This window comes from Mustela nivalis (genome assembly GCF_964662115.1).
Source record: "Mustela nivalis genome assembly, chromosome: 5".
NCBI classification, from domain to species: domain Eukaryota; kingdom Metazoa; phylum Chordata; class Mammalia; order Carnivora; family Mustelidae; genus Mustela; species Mustela nivalis.
Window position 1 is genome coordinate 14,432,656 of NC_139024.1, and position 19,219 is coordinate 14,451,874.

A 19,219-nucleotide genomic window follows, 5' to 3' on the forward strand; every position below is an offset into this window, starting at 1 on the left:
TGCTGTTGATCACGTGATATGCTGTGTCAAGGATAATACCTTGCACCTGTGAGTGGACTAAGACTTAAGTAAAAAAAGAGGAAGTGCATTGAATACAGAGTGTTTCTAGAAACTTTCTAAATTGAATGTCTTGGGCATGAAGTGAAACCATCTGATCTCCCATTTTTAGACTTCAGTCTAAAAAAATTATTTGACTCCGGTGAGATTTTAGTCATGGGCAGTCCTACCAAAGGTGACAGGACCTAGCTGCAAGTAGGAATATATCTTAGTTGCTAGTCCTCGAGCTAGTGTTTCCGGAGTACCGCCGTCGCCGTCGAGTCTGAAACCACAAAAGGAAATGAGCTTAAGCCTATGGTCTCATTCTAAAAGCTGAAAACTGTAGTTAAACCTGGCACTATCCCACAGTTAAAGAGCAAGCAGCCTGTTCACAGTCTGATCGAGGCAGTGGATGAGGAGTCAGGAGTTGTCGGAACTGCGGAGCAGGAGGAAAACTTGCCGTGAGTAAGGCTTTCAGAGGAGAGTTAATGTAGGAAAGTTCACCGTTCACAAATAGACTCCCCAAATGGTTTGTTGTGTCTGCCTACAGCCAGAGCTTCTCTCCGTCTTTATTCCCATTTGGTTTTGTAGATCTGTGTGTAATTCTAGTTGAGATATAAATATATAATCATTGTAATTGCTTGGTGTTTTTCAAATTGTCATGGTAAAAATATGTGAAGTCGAAAAGGATGTATTTCCTGTTCAGCTGCCTCACGCTCTGGAGGTTTGAGCCCATCCTTGCCAGCTATGGGCAATGAAAAGTGCTTGTAACTTTGAGAAAAACCCAAATATATGCTGAGCTAATAAATAATTCGAGGGTTCCAGCTGACCCCAAAGAAGGAGAGAGTAATGTTCACTTACCATATGGCCTAAATGTCAGTTTTACAAACCAAAAGGAAAACGCCACCTCCATTATGAACTGACATCTCTTGAGCAGCTCTGGGTGCTGCTTTGCATCCAGCGCTTGTGGTCTCCCTGTGTCTTCTTTCAGCGGTTGCTTTACGGTGAGCAGATGAAGGCAACACTCCCGTGCCCCGTGGTAAGCACCAGAGACACCTAGTCAAGCTGCTCAGTGGAGGTATTGAATACCTGAGTGTCAAGAGGGAAAAAGATTAAAAATTCAAATGAACCCCTGTACCAGTAGTAGTAGGAGTAGTAGTAGGAGTAGTAGCACTCATAGTAGTCGTCGTCGTCCATTAATGGCCAGCTTCCTTTACATCTTTGGTATGTACTGGCTACTTTCTTATTTTGTTTGTATTCTACTACGAGCCTACTATTCCTAGACATACATCAGTGCTTGGCACAGAGCAGACACCTGTTTACTGCAAACAGTAAACATTTGTTTAATGAATTTGGAACAGATGAAAAATTCATTTACAAAGGAAGTAAGGTGTAGAGAAGATGATACCCCCTGCCCTGGTCATATCGTTAGCAAGTGATAGAGACTGTTTTTGAATCTTAGCTGCCTCTGGGTATTTGATCGTAATGTTCCACGGCAGCCTGTGTCAAAGACTCAAGCTTTGCTGGTTCTGTCTCATACTGACTACAAACAAATGCCTCAGATTTATCTAACCTTCTCTCTTCTTCACTCTGGATTGGGGATAATAAAACCTACCTCTCAGGGAAATAGGTAGTATTTTTCTATTATGTGCTCCTCTTCCCTGCGGATGTTGTGGGAGAAAGCCTTAGAATTCGTCCTTGCTCACGGCCAAGATTTGGGGGAAGAGGAAAAGAGGAACCACACATAGCAAGAACCTAGTTAATCTTAATTAAATCTGAAGGGCAAGGGCTTTTACTGTTGTCTTAAAAAGTTGCTCTTAGAGCATGAAAAAAGAAAGTTACAAGCGTGTGTGTGACTCTAGCTGTGTAAAATGAAATGTTTACAGAATAAAATCTGAAAAGACGCATACTAAAAAGCAAAAACAAAAACAAAAAGCAGGTGTTTTGGGAGGTCCCAATTATGAAAACATAATTTCAGTTTGGACATCAGTTGAACCAGAATTTTAATGACCAACCGCACTTTTGACTCTGATGCTGTGTGAATAAAAGGGAAAAAAATCATATCCACCAAAAAATTCCACATTTTAGCATTCCTGCCGAAGATCAGAATCCAGTCTTCTAGCACAGTTCGAGAGGAAAGGGGTTGCTGGAAGAATCATGCTCTTAGCTCCGTCTCTGTCTTAGTAGAGCTTACTGTAGGTGAACTTTGTCTCCAAAACTCTTTAACCTGTGTTTTCTTAGCTTTTTCCATTCCTACCAGTATCCACCCCGAGTAAGTTCACTGCTTTTGGGCTATTCTGTATTTTTCTGCCTCAATGAAAACTTAATGATAAGCTGACTTGTACTACTGTGGAAATACTTAATGGATTCATCAGTGTCACCCTACCCAGAAAATTTTTATTTTAAAAGATCGTAATTAATTCAAGAGGATGCATTTGTACCGTTGACATTCAAAAACTGTTAGGTTATGGGGCCCACTATCTAAGTGACCCATATGACGAGGGCTAGCCCCAGCATAGGGAACCTGGTCTCAAAGCCTAATTACCAGGTGTTTTCTTAGGCGTAGAATCATAGACATTTTGGGACGTGTAGGACCTTGACTATTAATGACCCTGTCATTAACAGAGCCAACCCTAGCCAGAACTGCTAACTAGGAAGCATATAGTACCTTAGAAATATTTTCATTTTCATTTTTAAAAGGAAATTGGTTTGAAGTGCATCACAAAGTAAAATGGATAAATGGATTGATGGATAAAGGAATACATGTATTAAAGCAAAATGAGGCAAAATGTTCACAACTTTAGTCTAGTAAGTGTATTATAGGTGCTTACCCTTATAGTTCTTTCAACTTTTCTGTCTGTCTAATGTTTTTCATGATAAAATGTTAGTGGGGGGGGAAGAAAATTAAGAGATGGTGTTTAATGCGATGGGATGACTGGTAGAATGTCTAGCATTATCAACTGGAGTGTGTAGAACATCTATAAAAAAGGTCATCTTTATGTCACTCAAATCCCATTATATTTTGCTAGCATGTAGCTTAGCTCAACTAAAAATATTCCTTAGGATCTATACCAGCACTGCAAAAACAAGAGTACTGTGAAGTCATACAATTTTAAAATACCGGAAGGGATCACTCTAGACTTAGAGATAAGAAACAGGCCCCTTGTGTCTCTAATGCATAAAGAACTATTACAACTCAGTGCTAAAACAAACAAACAACAAACAAAAAACCCCATTCAAAAATGGGCAAAGGATTTGACCAGGTAGTTGTCCAAAGACTATATACAGGTGGCCAAGAAACACGAGAAGATTTTCAGCATCATTAGCCGTCAGAGAAACGTGAATCAGAACCATGGTGAGATACCACTTCGTGTCACTAAGATAACTAAAATCAAAAAGACAGATAATAGCAAATGTTGGTGAGGATGTGGAGAAATGAGAACCCTACTGCTGTGACAGGTGCAGCCACTTCGGCAGACACTCTGTAGTGTCACCAGGTAACCCGGCAATTCTGCTTGTGGGTGTGTACCCCAAAGGCAACTAAACGTGTGTCTCCCTGCACAACAGCAGCATTATTCATAACATACGGAAGCAACCAAAACACCCACCCACAGATGAACTTTTAACTTTTTAACTTTCCTTTTAACTGCTGAATATAGTCCATCAGATGTCTATCCGTATGATGGACTGTATTCAGCAGTTAAAAGGAATGAAGTAGAGACGCATGCGACAACATAAATAACTTTGAAACCTTTAACCGGAGCAACATTATATGGTATGTGAATTATGTCTCAGGAAACCCTTATGCACAAGGAAGAGGGAAAGGAAAAAGACACAAAGGGAGATGAATTAAAAAAGAAAGCGGGCAGGCAAGTGAGAGAACTTGCGTCAAGTGTAAGGGTCGGTACAGAGCTGAGCCACAGGGACCCGTCTTCCACTTCTGACCTCTTGGCACCGCGCCCCTCTGCTCCCCTCACTCGACACCTGCGACTCAGCTCAGGCTTCCTTTCCTTCCCTTCTTTTCTTCCTTTTCACTACTTGTCCTTATTTTTCTTTCTTTCCTTTTCCCCTTTTTCTTCCTTTCCTTCCTTCTTTCTCTTTCCTCTTTCCCTTCTCTTTCAGTACCAGTGCATTCAGCGATGCTGTAGAAGTCTCCGCAGAACCCGTTGCCGTGTGAGGTGCACGCGGCCCTTCCAGAGGGAAGCAGAGGGCTGGCTGCCCCCCACTGGCGTTTCATAGCGGGTCCGTGTGCAACTTCCTAGATCCCTCCTAGGACCGTACAATGACCTGAAGAGATGCACAACTATTGCTTATTCCAGTCCACCCAACTCCATTGATTGGCTTTTTTCCTCAGGTTACATGTTCTGCTCTGATGATCCTTTAATGCGTTCTCCCATTTAAACCTTCAGCTCTCCCTACGGCGGCAGCAAGTAAGTGAGAGATTGAATGAATGGGCGGTCTTCAGTGAAAAGAACAAGGAGCTTTGTGAATGGCTGACCCAGATGGAAAGCAAAGTTTCTCAAAATGGAGACATCCTCATTGAAGAAATGATAGAGAAGCTCAAGAAGGTACGGGATGCGTGGCTATGTATGTGTTCCCCCTTCGTAACACGTAGGCATACTTTTAATAGGTATAAAAGATGGCTTTACTTATTATTAAACTATTAAATTCCTGTCCTGTAAAAGCACTATATTTTAAATGTTTTTTCTTTTTAATATGAAATAAACTTGCATGCAAAGGCCTCCTTTGCACACAATATATATGGATATGCTGAAGTAAACTACCCGCTGATAAGAGAAATGTTCGGTGTGTGCCAGTGTTAGCTACCTGCCCAGAAGGAATTGTTTGTGTGTATTAGTTTTCTTTTGTGTCTTTTGTTTTTGGTTTTAGAGAAGTAAAATCGCTAGAGTAGGACTAAAAGAAAGAATTCTTAGGATTAATTAAGCTGACATTTTCTCTGTAAAACAGAACGCATGGACAGTTACAGGAATGAAAACTTTTCTGAGGTTCCTGGATAGCTCAGTCGGTGGAGCGGGTCAATGTCAGACTCTAGATTTCAGCTTGGGTCGGGATCCGAGGGTCATGGGATGAGGCCTGCATTGGGCTTTTGCTCAAAGTGGAGTCTGCTTGCCCCTCCCCCTTCCACTCTTTCCCTCTGCCCATCTACCCACTCATGCTCTCTCTCTCTCTAATAAATCTTGGGAAAAAAAGGAAAATTTCCTGAGAATTTTGCTTCATATTTTTTTCCAGTTATGTATGACTATTAAATTATAGTCATACGGTTACAGAACATTTTTTGGGTCTGTGTAGGGCTGATCAAATTTATTAGCCTTTAAAAATATTTTTGATGGGGCGCCTGGGTGGCTCAGTTGGTAAGCATCTGCCTTAGGCTCAGGTCGTGATCCCAGCATTCTGGAATCAAGCCCTGTGTGGCATCAGGTTCCTTGCTCGGCGGGAAACCTGCTTCTCCCTCTGCCGGCTGTTCCCCTTGCTTGTGCTCGCTCTCTCTTTCTCTGACAAATAAGTGAAATCTTTTTAAAAATAAAATAAAAATAAATTAAAATGTTTTGAAAAAAAAAAGAAAAAAAATGTTTTGGATAGTATCATTGATGCTTCCACATTATTTTTGAATAATTATTGATCGTATTGATTTATTTCAGTTTGTGTTCTTTGTTAGCACACATCACTCTCTGGTTCACAACGTACTTTCCCTATTTACTTGTTGGTTCTTTGTCTGCAGTGGGAGCCCCACTGGATTGTCAGCTTTGCTAGAAATGTCTTTGTCTGTTTTATTCATTGCTGTGTCTCCTGTGCCCAAGAGCAATGCCTGTCTTCTCATAAGTACTCAGTCATTACTGAATACTGAATAAACGAATTATAGCCTCATTCACTCTAAAATAAATGCAAATAATTATTAGGAAAAATCGTCCATGCATATACGTAAAGGAAAAAAACTCCAGTGTAAAGATGCAATATTAATAGTTTTAAGGCTTTCCACTTAAAATGTCAAATTCTAGCAATGAGCATTTTTATATTTGATATTGTAAACCTTTAAAATGCGAACTAAGATAAAACAGATTTCATTTCAATATCTGAAATGAATAACTTTGCACTTTGATAGTTTCTGGATATCAGAGAATGCTCCACTGGACATGATTAATGGACTATAGGTATTACAGTGAAGCTTGCTATAGAATCAGTCTTTCTTAAGTGCATCTCTATTCTCATTGATTTTCTTCATGAAATTTAGAATGCATATTTTGGGGTGTGGAAAAAACTATCTCTTGGACAAAATACAATCACAACTGAAAAATGAAAAAAATTTTAGTTTTTCACATAATTTTGTTAAACGATTTGGCACAATGTCAGAAATCTTTAAAATATTAGTGATGCTATTTTGTGTATAAAATGAGTTCTGAGATTTCAGAAGAAGTGTTTATGAGCTTGACTCTGTGGGGTCAGGACATCTATGTATCGGTCACACAACCACTCTGTGTTGAAATAACATAAAATGAGAGAAGACAGGGTGGGGGTGCTTGGGCCGAAAGAGAGCACTTGGCACTGAGATAGGAAAGAACTGCACTGGCTTCTCCCATTTCGGGGGTAAGGGGGGGCGGTCCTTCTTGCTTTGGTAACTGACTTGAGAGGATATCCCTGTTGCCACACTAACTTTAGAGCAGGGAAAGGTTAAAATATCCATGACTCTGTAACCTGTCTTTGTGTTATTATTTTGTTGAGATAATATTGGCTGCCTGACGGGAGTTAAGCCCACACAATGAAGGAAAGGCAATTCTAAAGATTGGCTTCTGGCACTGTGGCGGGAGTGAGAGGATCATTGGTCAGACGGTGAGGGTTGGGGAAGATAGATGTCCATTCATCATCGCTTAAACCACGCCGGTCAGTGGCCTTTCTCTTGCATAGGGAGCCAGTGTTTCCTTTTCCAAAACAATCTTTAAGAGAAGTGAGTACAGCAACTGGGCAAATGAAAAAGGTTGAGACCCGTTAATCCCCTAGGACTAATGGTTATTATTCTAAGGAGTTAGTTCGCCATTGATCTATGTGTTACACAATATTGACACTGCATAGAGGATAGCTCATTAAAATGAAGGTATTTGTTCTAAAGCATTCTGCGCAAGTGACTGACAGAAGCACATCTATACTTTTACATATAAACACACATATATGTCAGTTGCACATACATAATTGTGCACACACACGCACACACATACACACAACTTCTAAGCCTCTTAGCAACTGTTTGTATGAGGATTGATTCTAAATATAACACCCAGGTCGGTGATTATAACAATAAGGTGTAATTTCTCAGTATTAAAACCCTTCAAGTTTTGTCTTTCTGTGTGTACACTGTTATTGATTTTTTTAATGCCCATTTTAAGTAAATAAAAATATTTCCATTCTCTTTAAGAAAAGTTCTGTGAAAATTCAATCTAGAGTCTGTGCACATCCCCAAAATAATAGGGACCCCTAATTCTTGTGTACATGGACTGATACTCACACAGCATTCCTCATGCCCAAACATTCCAAGCAATACAAAACGGTAATTATCGTGTTTCTAGTGGAGCCGGGCTGAATGCATTAAAAATATGATTTCTGATCTCTGTGATTGCTATTTATTATGCAGGATTATCAAGAGGAAATTGCTGTGGCCCAAGAGAACAAAATACAGCTCCAGCAGATGGGAGAACGACTGGCTCGAGCCAGCCACGAAAGCAAAGCCTCTGAGATTGAATACAAGCTCGGCAAGGTCAATGACCGGTGGCAGCATCTTCTGGATCTCATAGCAGCCAGGTAAAAAGGACCCTGTGCCACGGGACACATGTGTGCAGAATTTTCAAGCATTCAGTCCACCTTTCATTGCAGCTGAAGATAACCCAATGAATCTCTGTCTGCGCTCGTCATCCCACATTTGAGTTTATGATTTCTCATAAATGTCACTTTCATTAACTTTGAAATTTTCCTTCTTGATTAATAAACTCAGTGGTGTTTGCATTTAGCGGAAAGAGAGAAAGTCCTATCCAAACAAAACCCATTCCCAAAAGAGAATTCTTGATTTCAGGGCTGCATGGGTATTCAGGGTTCTATGAGGAAGGAGGTAAAACTGCTGACGAGTGTCCAGAGAGGGCATTTTTATCCACTGTAGGAAAAAAAAAAAAAAAAGGATATATAGAAAATCACATTCTTACTGTATTTCTGGCTAGCCGAGTGTGGGAATAAAGCTAATTATTGCCACTCGGCATAGATGTAGAAATAATCTGTAGTACTGCAATTTTGTTTTTAGCTTTAATAACTAAGTGTCTGCCTTGTATTTGAGAGGAATATTATATTCGGTTTCTGTTGCTGAAGGTCAGGTTGAGGAAAAGAGGTAAAAGTAAAGAAAGAAAAAATATGTAAGGGTCTTTATGAGCATTACACAAGTCTGATAGAGCGAATGAGACACTATGTTATTTGATATAAAGGGAATGACGACTTAAATGCTTTGTTTTAGGTGAACTTGGTTTCACGTAGTAATGTAGGCTCCACAAGGGCAGTGGACATCCTTGTGCATGCTAGTCCTCATATATCATGAGCACCAAGAGCGGTGCCTGAATGCAGTTTGGGCTCAAAACATGTTTGAATGAATGAATGAATGAATGAATACATGAATATCTGAACGGACATGCTTTTGTCTGGCAGTTAGAACAGTTCAGATGTTATGAATCCTTCTGATTCATAGCCGTTTGGAACTAACTGACAATGCACTTTTAAAGTCTGGGTTCTTTTCCTTAGCACAAATGAAATAGTGCCCTTTGAATACCGTGTGCCCACAATAATTGCATATGGGCATGGCAATTGCATGTTTTGATGTTGAAAATACCTAGCATATTTTTTGTTCTCTAAGGGAGTTTCAGAGAGGAGCTTATTTAGGAAGAAGATGAGATTTTTTTTTATTTTAAAAATAATGAAATATTTTAAGAATAATGAAACAAAAATGGAGTAAATGTTTACCGATTTTTAAATTGTTTATCAAACAGCACTGCAATAGCTGATGCTTATTGAACCCTTGGTATGTGCCACTGACCATGCCACAAGCTTCATATGCATCTTCTCCTGTGTCGTTCACAACACTATTAGAGGTGGGCGTTATTATTATACCCATTTTCTAGATGCAGAGGCTGAGGCTCAGGTTTGCCCATGGTTACACACGTGCTGAGTGGCAGACCCTGCACTCTGTGATTCTAGAAGCCATGCTTGGGAGCACTATATTCTCCTGTCTGCCAAGTTTATGACTTCCTTGTCCCTGATCTAAAGGAAACTAGTCTCTGTAATTATTTCAACAATCTAATCTCCCCATCCTTTGTAAAGGGCTCACAGCAGCTCTGAGATATTTTGAGGCTACAAAGACAGAAGCCCCTTTCCTTGAGGAGTTCATGGTGGATATCTAGACATGCAAAGACATCAAGTAAAGTGACAAGCTAAATGCCCTGGTAAAGGTACTACAAAGCCATGGTAACATACGGTTGAGCTCAACTACTCCAAGGCTTCCAGCATATGTAGGTTTTAGAACCCCATTTGCTATGTGTAGCCTCACTTCTCAGACTGTGATAACCAAATCTTATTTCAGAAAGACAAATCAAAGCTCTGCTATAAATACCCTTCTTAGGGAAGCTGCCCAGTTGGTAAACATCCTTGGATTTTTTGGGTTAGATTATGACTCACGGGTTGGCTTGCATTGGCATGTACAATCCAGCTAAACTAGTTAGTGTTCTTTTCTAATCTTTAGTGGCTCAGGGGATACACTGTGTCAAAGATGTTTTAAATTTAATTTAATAGAGTTTGTTTGTAAGATGCTAGCTTAAGTGTTATGACCAGTCATTAGCCAACTTTACATCTAAAGAGTTAGGTGCTTTCTCCTCGAAGTCGTTTATTTATAACTTTTCTGCGGTCCAAGTGAGGATTTTCTAGATGTTATTTATCTTTCCAAAGACACGTTAGTAACGTTTGAATCAATTAAATGTTTTTGGATATGCCTACTTTGCACTATAGTCACTAAAACGCTCATATGTTTCTACTCTAGTAGAGTCTCATCATGCACAGATGTAGCTTTTTGTAGATGTGCTGTCCATTTTTGATTGCCTCGTTCCAAAGTAAACCAGATGGCTGGTTCTAGAGCTTAATCTGGCTGGTGCCAGATTAATAAATTCATAGTCTCGCTGAGGCCTCTTTTAAAGGACACTCAACCACCACATTTATCTTCCATTTCCTTGTTTATCAGCTCTTCAAGAGTACACACACCAGGTGACTGTCCCCCACACCCACCTTCAACTATGAGCTGCCTGCTCAAGCATCAGATTTCTGGGGGTCAGTCCCATTCACCCCTCTTCCCTCTTCCCTCTTCCTACTTTTTCTCACACTGATATATTAAAGCAGAACACAACTTAGTTGTGCCTTTCGATATTTCTAAATGTTATTTGGTGCTCTTGTGGGAAGGGAAAGGTTATTTTTGAAGATCGTATTTTCAGGTGAACAGTTTGCCAGCTAACAGAAACAGGAGAAAGGAAAGAAAGATTTCCTGATAATACACCTATTGCATACAAATAGAATGCATAACTTTGAGCCACCTTCCTGTCACTAGTGAATTACTTAGACTATTCTGAATACAAAATAAATGTGTTTTGTGTTGAATTTTTAAACTGACTGTTACTAGGAATTGTCAGCTTTTTAGGGCAACAAGATCTGTTTAGTTTTTCTTAGGTCTCCACAGTGGATAATGCTCTAGTACCTGCTCGTGCTTTCTATACCTTCTCAGTTTAATATAGCAGTCATTAGCTACCCGTGGCTATTTAAATTAACTGAAATAGGATGCAATTAAATTACAGTTGAATTTTGATTACAGTTAGTTGTGCTAGTCCCATTTCTAGGGCTTAATAATCATATGAGGATAATAGCTACTTTATTGGGCACTGTAGATACAGATCATTTTCTTTATCCCCGAAGATCCTTTAGGTCGATAATGGCCAAGACAATTGGCCAAGGCATTTCTGAGCTGTTGGCTTTTCCTTAAGAGTAAGCATAAAAAACAGTAATTGCTGTACTTATAGTTTCTATAAAACTGTCTGCTAGGATTCTGGCTCTCATTTTGTCTCTGAACCCTATGAAAAAACCCACATAGTACATTTTCTAGCTCAGGATAACAGGAGCTCTGTCATTTAGCATTAGTTGTTTGGTGCCTTTTTTTTTTTTTAAGATTTTATGTATTGACAGAGACAGAGAGAGAGAGACAGAGAGACAGAGAGGACAAGCAGCGGGAGCTGCAGGCAGAGGGAGAGGGAGAAGCCAGCTCTCTGCTGAGCAGAGAGCCCAATGTGGGGCTCAATCCCAGGACCCTGGGATCATGACCTGAGCCAAAGGCAGAAGCTTAACCAATTGAGCCACCCAGATGCCCCATTCAGTGCTTTTTATAACCATTGATGTTGTATTGAACATTCCTACTTGGATATCTAGGAAGGTCAGACTCAAGTTGTGTGCTCTGTTGTAATGATGTCTTCTAAAAAATTAACTGTATTCTCTAACAGAATACAGTTAATACAGTTCTGTTCCCTCTACTAAACCTAAATCCTCATCACCAAAACAAAAGTACACTTTAGTTATTTGGTACTTTTTTTTTCAGTAACAGCTTTATTGAGGAATAATTCACATACCATGCAACTCATCTATCACAAGTATAAATCATTTAGTGATTTTTAGCATATTTACAGATCTGTGTCTCCATCACCACAATCAATTTTAAAGCATTGTCATCACCCCCTAATAAAAGACTTAGTCATTCTTTTCCCCTCCACCCTCTCTCCTTCCACTGGCCCCAGGCCAGCACAGATCTGAATGTACTTGGAATCATACAATATGTGGTCCTTTGTGGCTGTTTTTCAGCTACCTATTTATTATAATTCCCTTAAACACTTCATAGAAGTAGAGCGACAACAAATATAATTTTAAAAAATGCCTGAACGTCCCCTGTGTATGAAGTACTGTGGACGTTGCTACAGGCTGGGATTGGCAATCCCTTTGCACAGTACTATCTAGTTAATATTTTCGGCTTTGGGGGCCAATGGTCCCTGCCGAAACGCCTCCGCCGTATTGCAAAAGCGGACTTAGACAGCATGGAAACAGGAAAATGCAGCTGAGTTGCAGTAACATTTTATTATCAAAACAGGCAGCCGACCCTAGTTTGCTGACCCCAGATCTAGTGAATGTAGAAGACGAAAGAGAAAATGGTGCCTCACCAGTTAAGGGTACGGAGCAAGTGTACACACAACTCAGCCCCCGCCTTCCTCCTTCCATCACATCTGCCTGCTCATGTCCTGCCCCCCTCCGGCCTGGCCCTCTCCTACTTGTTCGTCATGTGCTTCCTATTCTTTGGATTAAGTGAGACTCTTCTTACCTTCTCAGCAAACTTTCCAACCTCTCCTTCTTAGAATTTCCCTCTGCTGTAATAAGCATCTTGTGTGATAAGTTGTTTACAGTTTCATCTCCCAGCGACACCGTAAGCATGACCGTAGCATGACCATAGTGAAGCTGGAACCCAACGCGCAGCTCTTTGCACATAATGGTCACTCCAGTATTCACTGCATTTCTCCAATCTAAGACATAGGATGCAAAGTGCTACCCCTACAGATAAGAATAAAGCAGGGGCACCTGGGTGGCTCTGTGGGTTAAAGCCTCTGACATCGACTCAGGCCATGATCTCAGGGTCCTGGGATCAAGTCCTGCCTCAAGTTCTCTGCTCAGCGGGAGTCTGCTTCCCCTCTCTCTGCCTACTTGTGGTCTCTCTCTCTCTCTCTCTCTCCATCAGATGAATAAAATCTTAAAAAAAAAAACAAACAACACAATGGAGTATTGTGCCTCCATCAGAAAGGATGAATACCCAACTTTTGTAGCAACATGGACGGGACTGGAAGAGATGATGCTGAGTGAAATAAGCAGAGAGAGTCAATAATCATATGGTTTCACTTATTCGTGAAGCATAACAAATAGCATGGAGGACATGGGGAATTAGAGAGGAGAAGGGAGTTGAGGGAAATTGGAAGGGGAGGTGAACCATGAAAGACTATGGACCCTGAAAAACAATCTGAGGGTTTTGAAGGGGCGGGGGGGTGGGAGGTTGGGTGAGCCTGGTGGTGGGTATTAGAGAGGGCACGGATTGCATGGAGCACTGGGTGTGGTGCAAAAAACAATGAATACTGTTACACTGAAAAGAAATAAAAAATTAAAAAAAAAAAAAGAATAAAGCAGAACATGGGCCTCAGGCCTCACCTGCCTAAATCACCACGTTGTTTGTTCTGCTTCGCCTGCCCTGCGATGCTAGACAAGTTCCTTCCCTCTCAGTACCTCAGCTACCACCAGTGTAAAAGGTTTTAGGTGGCCTAAATGAGATAGTACCAGTAAACCACCTCACAGAGCCCTCAGCAAGTGGCAGGAGAGGGAGCTTCGAGGCTGTGTAGGTAAACCGCGTATGCAGTGCAAGGAAGGCGTTGTGAAGTTGGAGCAGCTGCCCTTAGAAGGGGTTTCAGTCTAACAGCAGTTCCACTAGAGGAAGAAAACTTGACTCTTGGAGTGGTCAATTCGGAGGTCTCTGGCCAGAATCAGGAATGCACCGAAGCAGCACGCATGGAAGCAGCGCAGAACCAGTCAGGAGCCCTGAGTTTAGTCCACCATGTTCAGGCTGTGTGACCTAGGGCTCACTGCATCACTTTTCTGAGCCCTAGCTTCCTCATTTTCAAAGTATTCATTAAAATAACTGCCGTAGCTACAACGAGGCAATGGAGAGGGAAAGACCATGTATACCACAGAATGTCACATGTGGCCGTCTTGTTCTTTTAGAGAGCTACAGAATATTCCATAGTTTTAATACACCATGATTTATTTAATATTTTCCCGTGTTGGACATTGATATCGTTACCATATTTTGCTATTACAGTAACTGTGAGTTTAGAACTTTGCTTTATTTTTAATTTGTTGCAATAAATATATTGTCTTCATGATAATGAGCATGGGAAAAAAATTTGAACCCATGAGAAAAACTAGAAAAAAAATTAAACTAGGAACATAATGGCAGTACAAGGTTTTAAAGATCTCAAGTTTCTGGAAGTATTAGTCATAATCAAGAAAAAATAAATTTGCTTGCTGTTATGGAATCATGACTAATATATTCCTTTAACCAAAGCTTATATATTTTTCTTCCTGATTGCTAAAAATAATATATTAGAGGACTAATTGTTTTATAAAGAATTCACAATAAGATAGCTTTAAGTAGCACGATTTGAAAAATACTTTTATTTATAAGTTTTCCAGAGTGTACTTCTTATGTAAAAAGTAGGTTTGTTGCTTTTAAAAGGGAAATATGTTTCTGTTTTAAAAGCCATTACCTCACACGATCAGACCCAAATGCTTTGTTTTATTTTGCAGCTCATCAAATAGGGCTTTTAAAATGAACTTAACAAATGTTCATCATTTATTTATTTTTTGGTAATCTATTTGTGCATTGTATCTATACCTTCATCCAAAAAGCACTTAAAGCAGCTAGCATTCACCACATTTTATTAAATAAATTACCAGTAATTAATAATTTGAGAGCTTACTTTTTTAGAGCCTAGATTGTGAAATTCATATAGATTCAGTACAGAAAGTTTGAAACTCTTGAAATCCACAAAAAAAAGTTATCTGAATCCCACCAAGCAAATGAACAGATAACCTTATTTATTAATATCTTAAAATAAACATGTTACATTTGTCACTTTCTATCGTTATTTTTAAAAGGACAAAGGTTTGGGATATGTAAGGGAAGAATAATATTTCTTTCATCACTTTTATTTTGTAAATAACCCTTTCAAAAGTGAAGACCGATCACTGTTGTACAGAATATGTTTTCCATCCCACCTTCCCAAAGAACCTCTAAAACTTCTACTTTACACCATTCAGCTGGCATTTCAAACAGAAGGGGGAAAAAAGTTGCTTTTTTCGCCACACAACTTGCTGTATTTGTGGGGGTTTTGTTGGTTCGCATTTGGTTGATTTATCTTTATCAAAAATCCTTTCCAACTTAACAAACAGCCCCCGAGAAGAGTTGCCCGTCCTTCCAGAACGGCAGAGCGTCCCCAGCCAGCCTTATTTTTGATGTCCTCCTTTCTTTAGAAAGCCTCCCCCTCCTTGCAGATTACACTGAGCCTTTCCCCTTCTTACACTCGTGGCCTACATTCCAGGAGATCAGGCTTGGCACATGTTAATGAATGTAGGTTTTATTTAGAAACATGACCACTTGTCACTGTGCAGTGTCATATTATCAGGCAGAGACCTCGCCACATTTGTTTAGAGCGAACATTTTCATACTTCCATACGCAGACAAGGGGAAACGTTCATCCCCACCCAGGATTTAGCTTTTTGCTCTGCAGACCTAACTTTTGCAAGTTGGAAACTTCATGGTGGTGGCAGAAGATCTGTGTGGCCCGAGGATGGCAGAGGACGGCTCTGTGGACGCAGATCTTCCGGAATGTAACTGCGATGTCACAAGGCAGGCATCTCCTTGAGGTTCTTCCATTGTGCATAGCTGGCATGTTACGTGGGCTTCGTGGGATAGATGCTGGATCTTTAATCCGTGATAGCTTTGGCCAGCGTGAAGTGGAGATTGTTTGGTGCTGGGAGCTTGTTAGCCATGGACTCCCAAGAGTTCTTTGTTGGTTTGTTTTCTTGTCCCCCTACTAGGCATGCGGAGCTGGAGGGGAAGGTTAATGGACTTGGTTATGGCTTGGTATTCCAGTTGTCTCTGGACTGTATGCGTCATGCCCGGGGAATGCTACCTTAGCCTGAGACACAGGAAAGAGACCCAGTGAGAAGACCCAGTTGGTCCATCATCTGCTATTTAAAGGATGGGGCTCCTGATGAAACTGGAATTCAGCCTTAGCCAGTTTTCAGCTTGGTAGCGGGAAGCTCTCCCTTTATTAAATAAAAATCTGTTCATAGTGCGGGGGCCTGGAGGGTTTTGTGTATGAGAAAGAGTTGTTTCTGTTTAGGTTTGTCAGGAAGTTTTGGTCACATGACTAGCATAAAGGTTTTAAAACATGTACAGCATGTAAAAATGTATGTCTAAAGTAGTAATTTTGTGCATTATACAAATGTTTATTTCATGAGTTTTTTCAGTTAGAACAACATTAGATCAGGAATTTTAACTTCATTTTTAAGAATATTATTCTTATACCATAACATTCCCCCCAGATAAACTCCTGCTGGTAAATAGGATTTCCTGATGATACTTTTAGTCCTATTACATTTAGAATGTGACCTTTTTTTTTTTTTTTTTTGGTTTATAGATTTACAAAATTAGTTTGAAGGAAAGTAGTGATAAATATATACATGTAGTGTATATGTGTGTTTATAAAGCTGTCTGTGCAACTGGATTTAGTAGTGATTCCTTCTCTAGAAGGTGAAGTCCCAAGAGGCACCCCGGACAGTGAGAAGACCAATCGGCTACAGAACTTTCAGATGCACAAGATTTGCTAAACTTACCCAGACTTGTGACATCTACAAACATCCATTTTGAATTATAATCCTGGATGCTACCAAAAAGAATGTTGCTCAAACTTCTTACAATGATAGATAAATGAAAATATTGTGACACTTCACACAAAGATTTCCTTTAAAGAAATAATGGGATAAAGATGGGACATTGTTCTTAAAAAAAAAAAAAAAAAGAATGATCTATGTCCTGCAAATATCAAGTTTCATAAGTTCAAGGAAGATGTTTGGGGCTTTTCTACCCATTTCCCCCAGCTCACATCTGCTTCCCCCAACACACACATAATGCATTTTGCTATTTGTACTCAAATACATGTTTAAAAAAATGAGAAAAGGAAACCACTTAAATGTTCACCCCCATTGACTTTACAAAGATTCACTCACTCATTTGAAAGAGGAACTTGTCCCTAATGGACTATATGAACAAGCATTTCCATGTCACGATGCCCTTGACATATTACCCACTAACTGCTCTGACTATTGGAACCCATTCAATATCATACAAGATTACTAATCTTGTAAATTATTTGACTAGTGTAGACAATATCCAGTGGAGGAGTGTTCACACACATTCTTTTGTGCCTTAGCTCTTTTGGTCATTTTTGTACGTGAAATTTGAACCAAGAACATGAATAAATTTTAGTACTTGACAGACCATTTGCAAATGTTGGTGTAAGGGAAAAAGTTAAGTATACATTTAATATCAACTAAATTAAGAATAAAATATGCTAGCTAAATAAAGGTATTTTACTTAGAATACTAATTATTTGAGTTTATCTGGCATTTAAGTAGTGCCGAACCTTGTGCCAAACACTGAGGGTAGCATTGCAGGGGAAGGCGAAAACCAAAAGCAGAAATTCACAGTTCTAGTTTCCCAAGGAATTTAAATGGGAAGAGGAACTTGTGCATAAATAATACCAGGGAGTTAAAATAAGGGAAAGCAGGAAGCAAGCTGAATGAAGTGTTCTTCCAACCTCTAGCTCCACACCAAACCCTGATGATATTATGAGCTTGCTATAAAACCCCATCCCAGAGCCCTGTCAGCATCCAGATCCTACCAGATCCGAAGACAGGAAGCTGGTTAAGTGGGAGACGTTCCCAAAAGGACTTTCTTACAGAGGTAAAACCAGGACAGACGTCTCAGAGCAGTGAGCCACTCTGGAGTCCTATTCCCATGTGTTTATTGACTGGGGACTGTACTTTCAGCCTGGGCCACTAAAGCAGGATGGCCAGGGCCACGTCGAATTCCAAGCCCATGGCGTGGTCATTGATAAAATGTGCACCCTGGGCTTTGCACCCAGTAGCTGTTCTAAAACTGCTATTCACCGACCGACGCTCAAGTGAATTCTGTTTTATTTATGAGAAAAATGTGAGTAGGTTGTATTTAAGTGTTCTTGGAATTATTATTCAAGGCCAGTGCCTTGAACTGCCCTGGGGACAGGGTACAATTTGTACTTACAAAGCTAATTAGAGAAGTCTCACCTTGAATGGAAATATGAGTCATGATAAAGAGCAACACGTTTTCGGTTTCCTATTAATAGAATATGTTGTGGAGTATGAACATAATTTTTTTAACATAATTTTTTTTAAATACACATTTTTTTTTTTGTCAAAACAACTTAAGTTAGTGCATCTAAGAGTTTCTTTACCAACAGAAAATGTTATTCAAATGTTGGTATTCTTATACCTGAATGGACTTCCACATGAACCCCCCTTCAGACTTACTCACTCAGAATCAGACCTGATCTTATCATTCCTTGGTGGACACGTCCCGGCAGAGTTCCTATTTATTTTTAAACTGCACACGACACCATTGTCATGTCACTGCAGGACCTGTGTAATCCCACTCCAGTCGGTCCATCCGCTTGCCTCAGCACAACCACAGCCCTATTCTGCTTTCCTTCCCTACCCTCCGCACCCCCATCCCCGCTGACATTACCACGTGATGCCTTCAAATCTGCTTCTCTTCCCTACTTTTCCCAGCCTAGAAATATTCAGCTTGGCTTGTATCTACCTTTCAAGATGCAGCTCTAATATTACTTCTTCATTTCCTCTCTTTCAGCAGAGCCAAAGCTGCTCCGTGACAGGGTCAGTCATTGCTGTATTTCTGTTTCCTAGCACCATGCCTACCTAGCATCCCAGAAGTTTATAGAAGGAATACAGACATGAACAAATGAGGAATGAATGAGTGAGTGATTACTGAGGTGGCCAGACGAATTGATCACTCCTTATTTACTAGCCAGGGCCTTAGTCCGTTTCTTTAATTTAGTTCTTACCACATTACATGTTACATTTCATTTGTGTACGTGTCCAGATTTTCGGTCTGATTGTACGTTTCATCAGGAAAATAGTCAAGTTTTATTTATTTTGTCTTCTCAGCATCTGACATATAGGATGTCCACACATGATTGTTAGACGAGTGGCAATCTTAAACAATTTGGATTTTACTCCTTCCTGGAAAGAATGGGAAAACATTTTTTTTTAAAAAAAACATGCTGTGTAACAAATACGGTACCGAACTAGGCTTTGCAGGTGATGACTGGCTGGAGGCCAGCCTTGCATCTGCCCTCTGCCACTGGCGGCCCCGCAGACCCTCAGTCACCTTTAACGTGATCTG

General features: G+C 40.1%; 1 protein-coding gene across 35 annotated transcripts in view; it reads left to right on the top strand.

Moving 5' to 3' along the window:
- The window catches only part of SYNE1 (spectrin repeat containing nuclear envelope protein 1), a 464,577-nt gene that overhangs the window by 397,191 nt on the left and 48,167 nt on the right, over positions 1–19,219 (top strand). For 32 of the 35 annotated variants that reach the window (XM_082730051.1, XM_082730052.1, XM_082730041.1 and 29 more), the window contains 2 exons: positions 4,446–4,604; positions 7,679–7,845. In XM_082730051.1, coding sequence (XP_082586177.1) covers positions 4,446–4,604; positions 7,679–7,845 — 326 coding nt within the window. Of the gene's footprint in view, positions 1–128; positions 498–4,445; positions 4,605–7,678; positions 7,846–19,219 lie in introns of those variants that run through there. The other 3 variants (XM_082730060.1, XM_082730062.1, XM_082730061.1) reach the window with 2 other exon arrangements.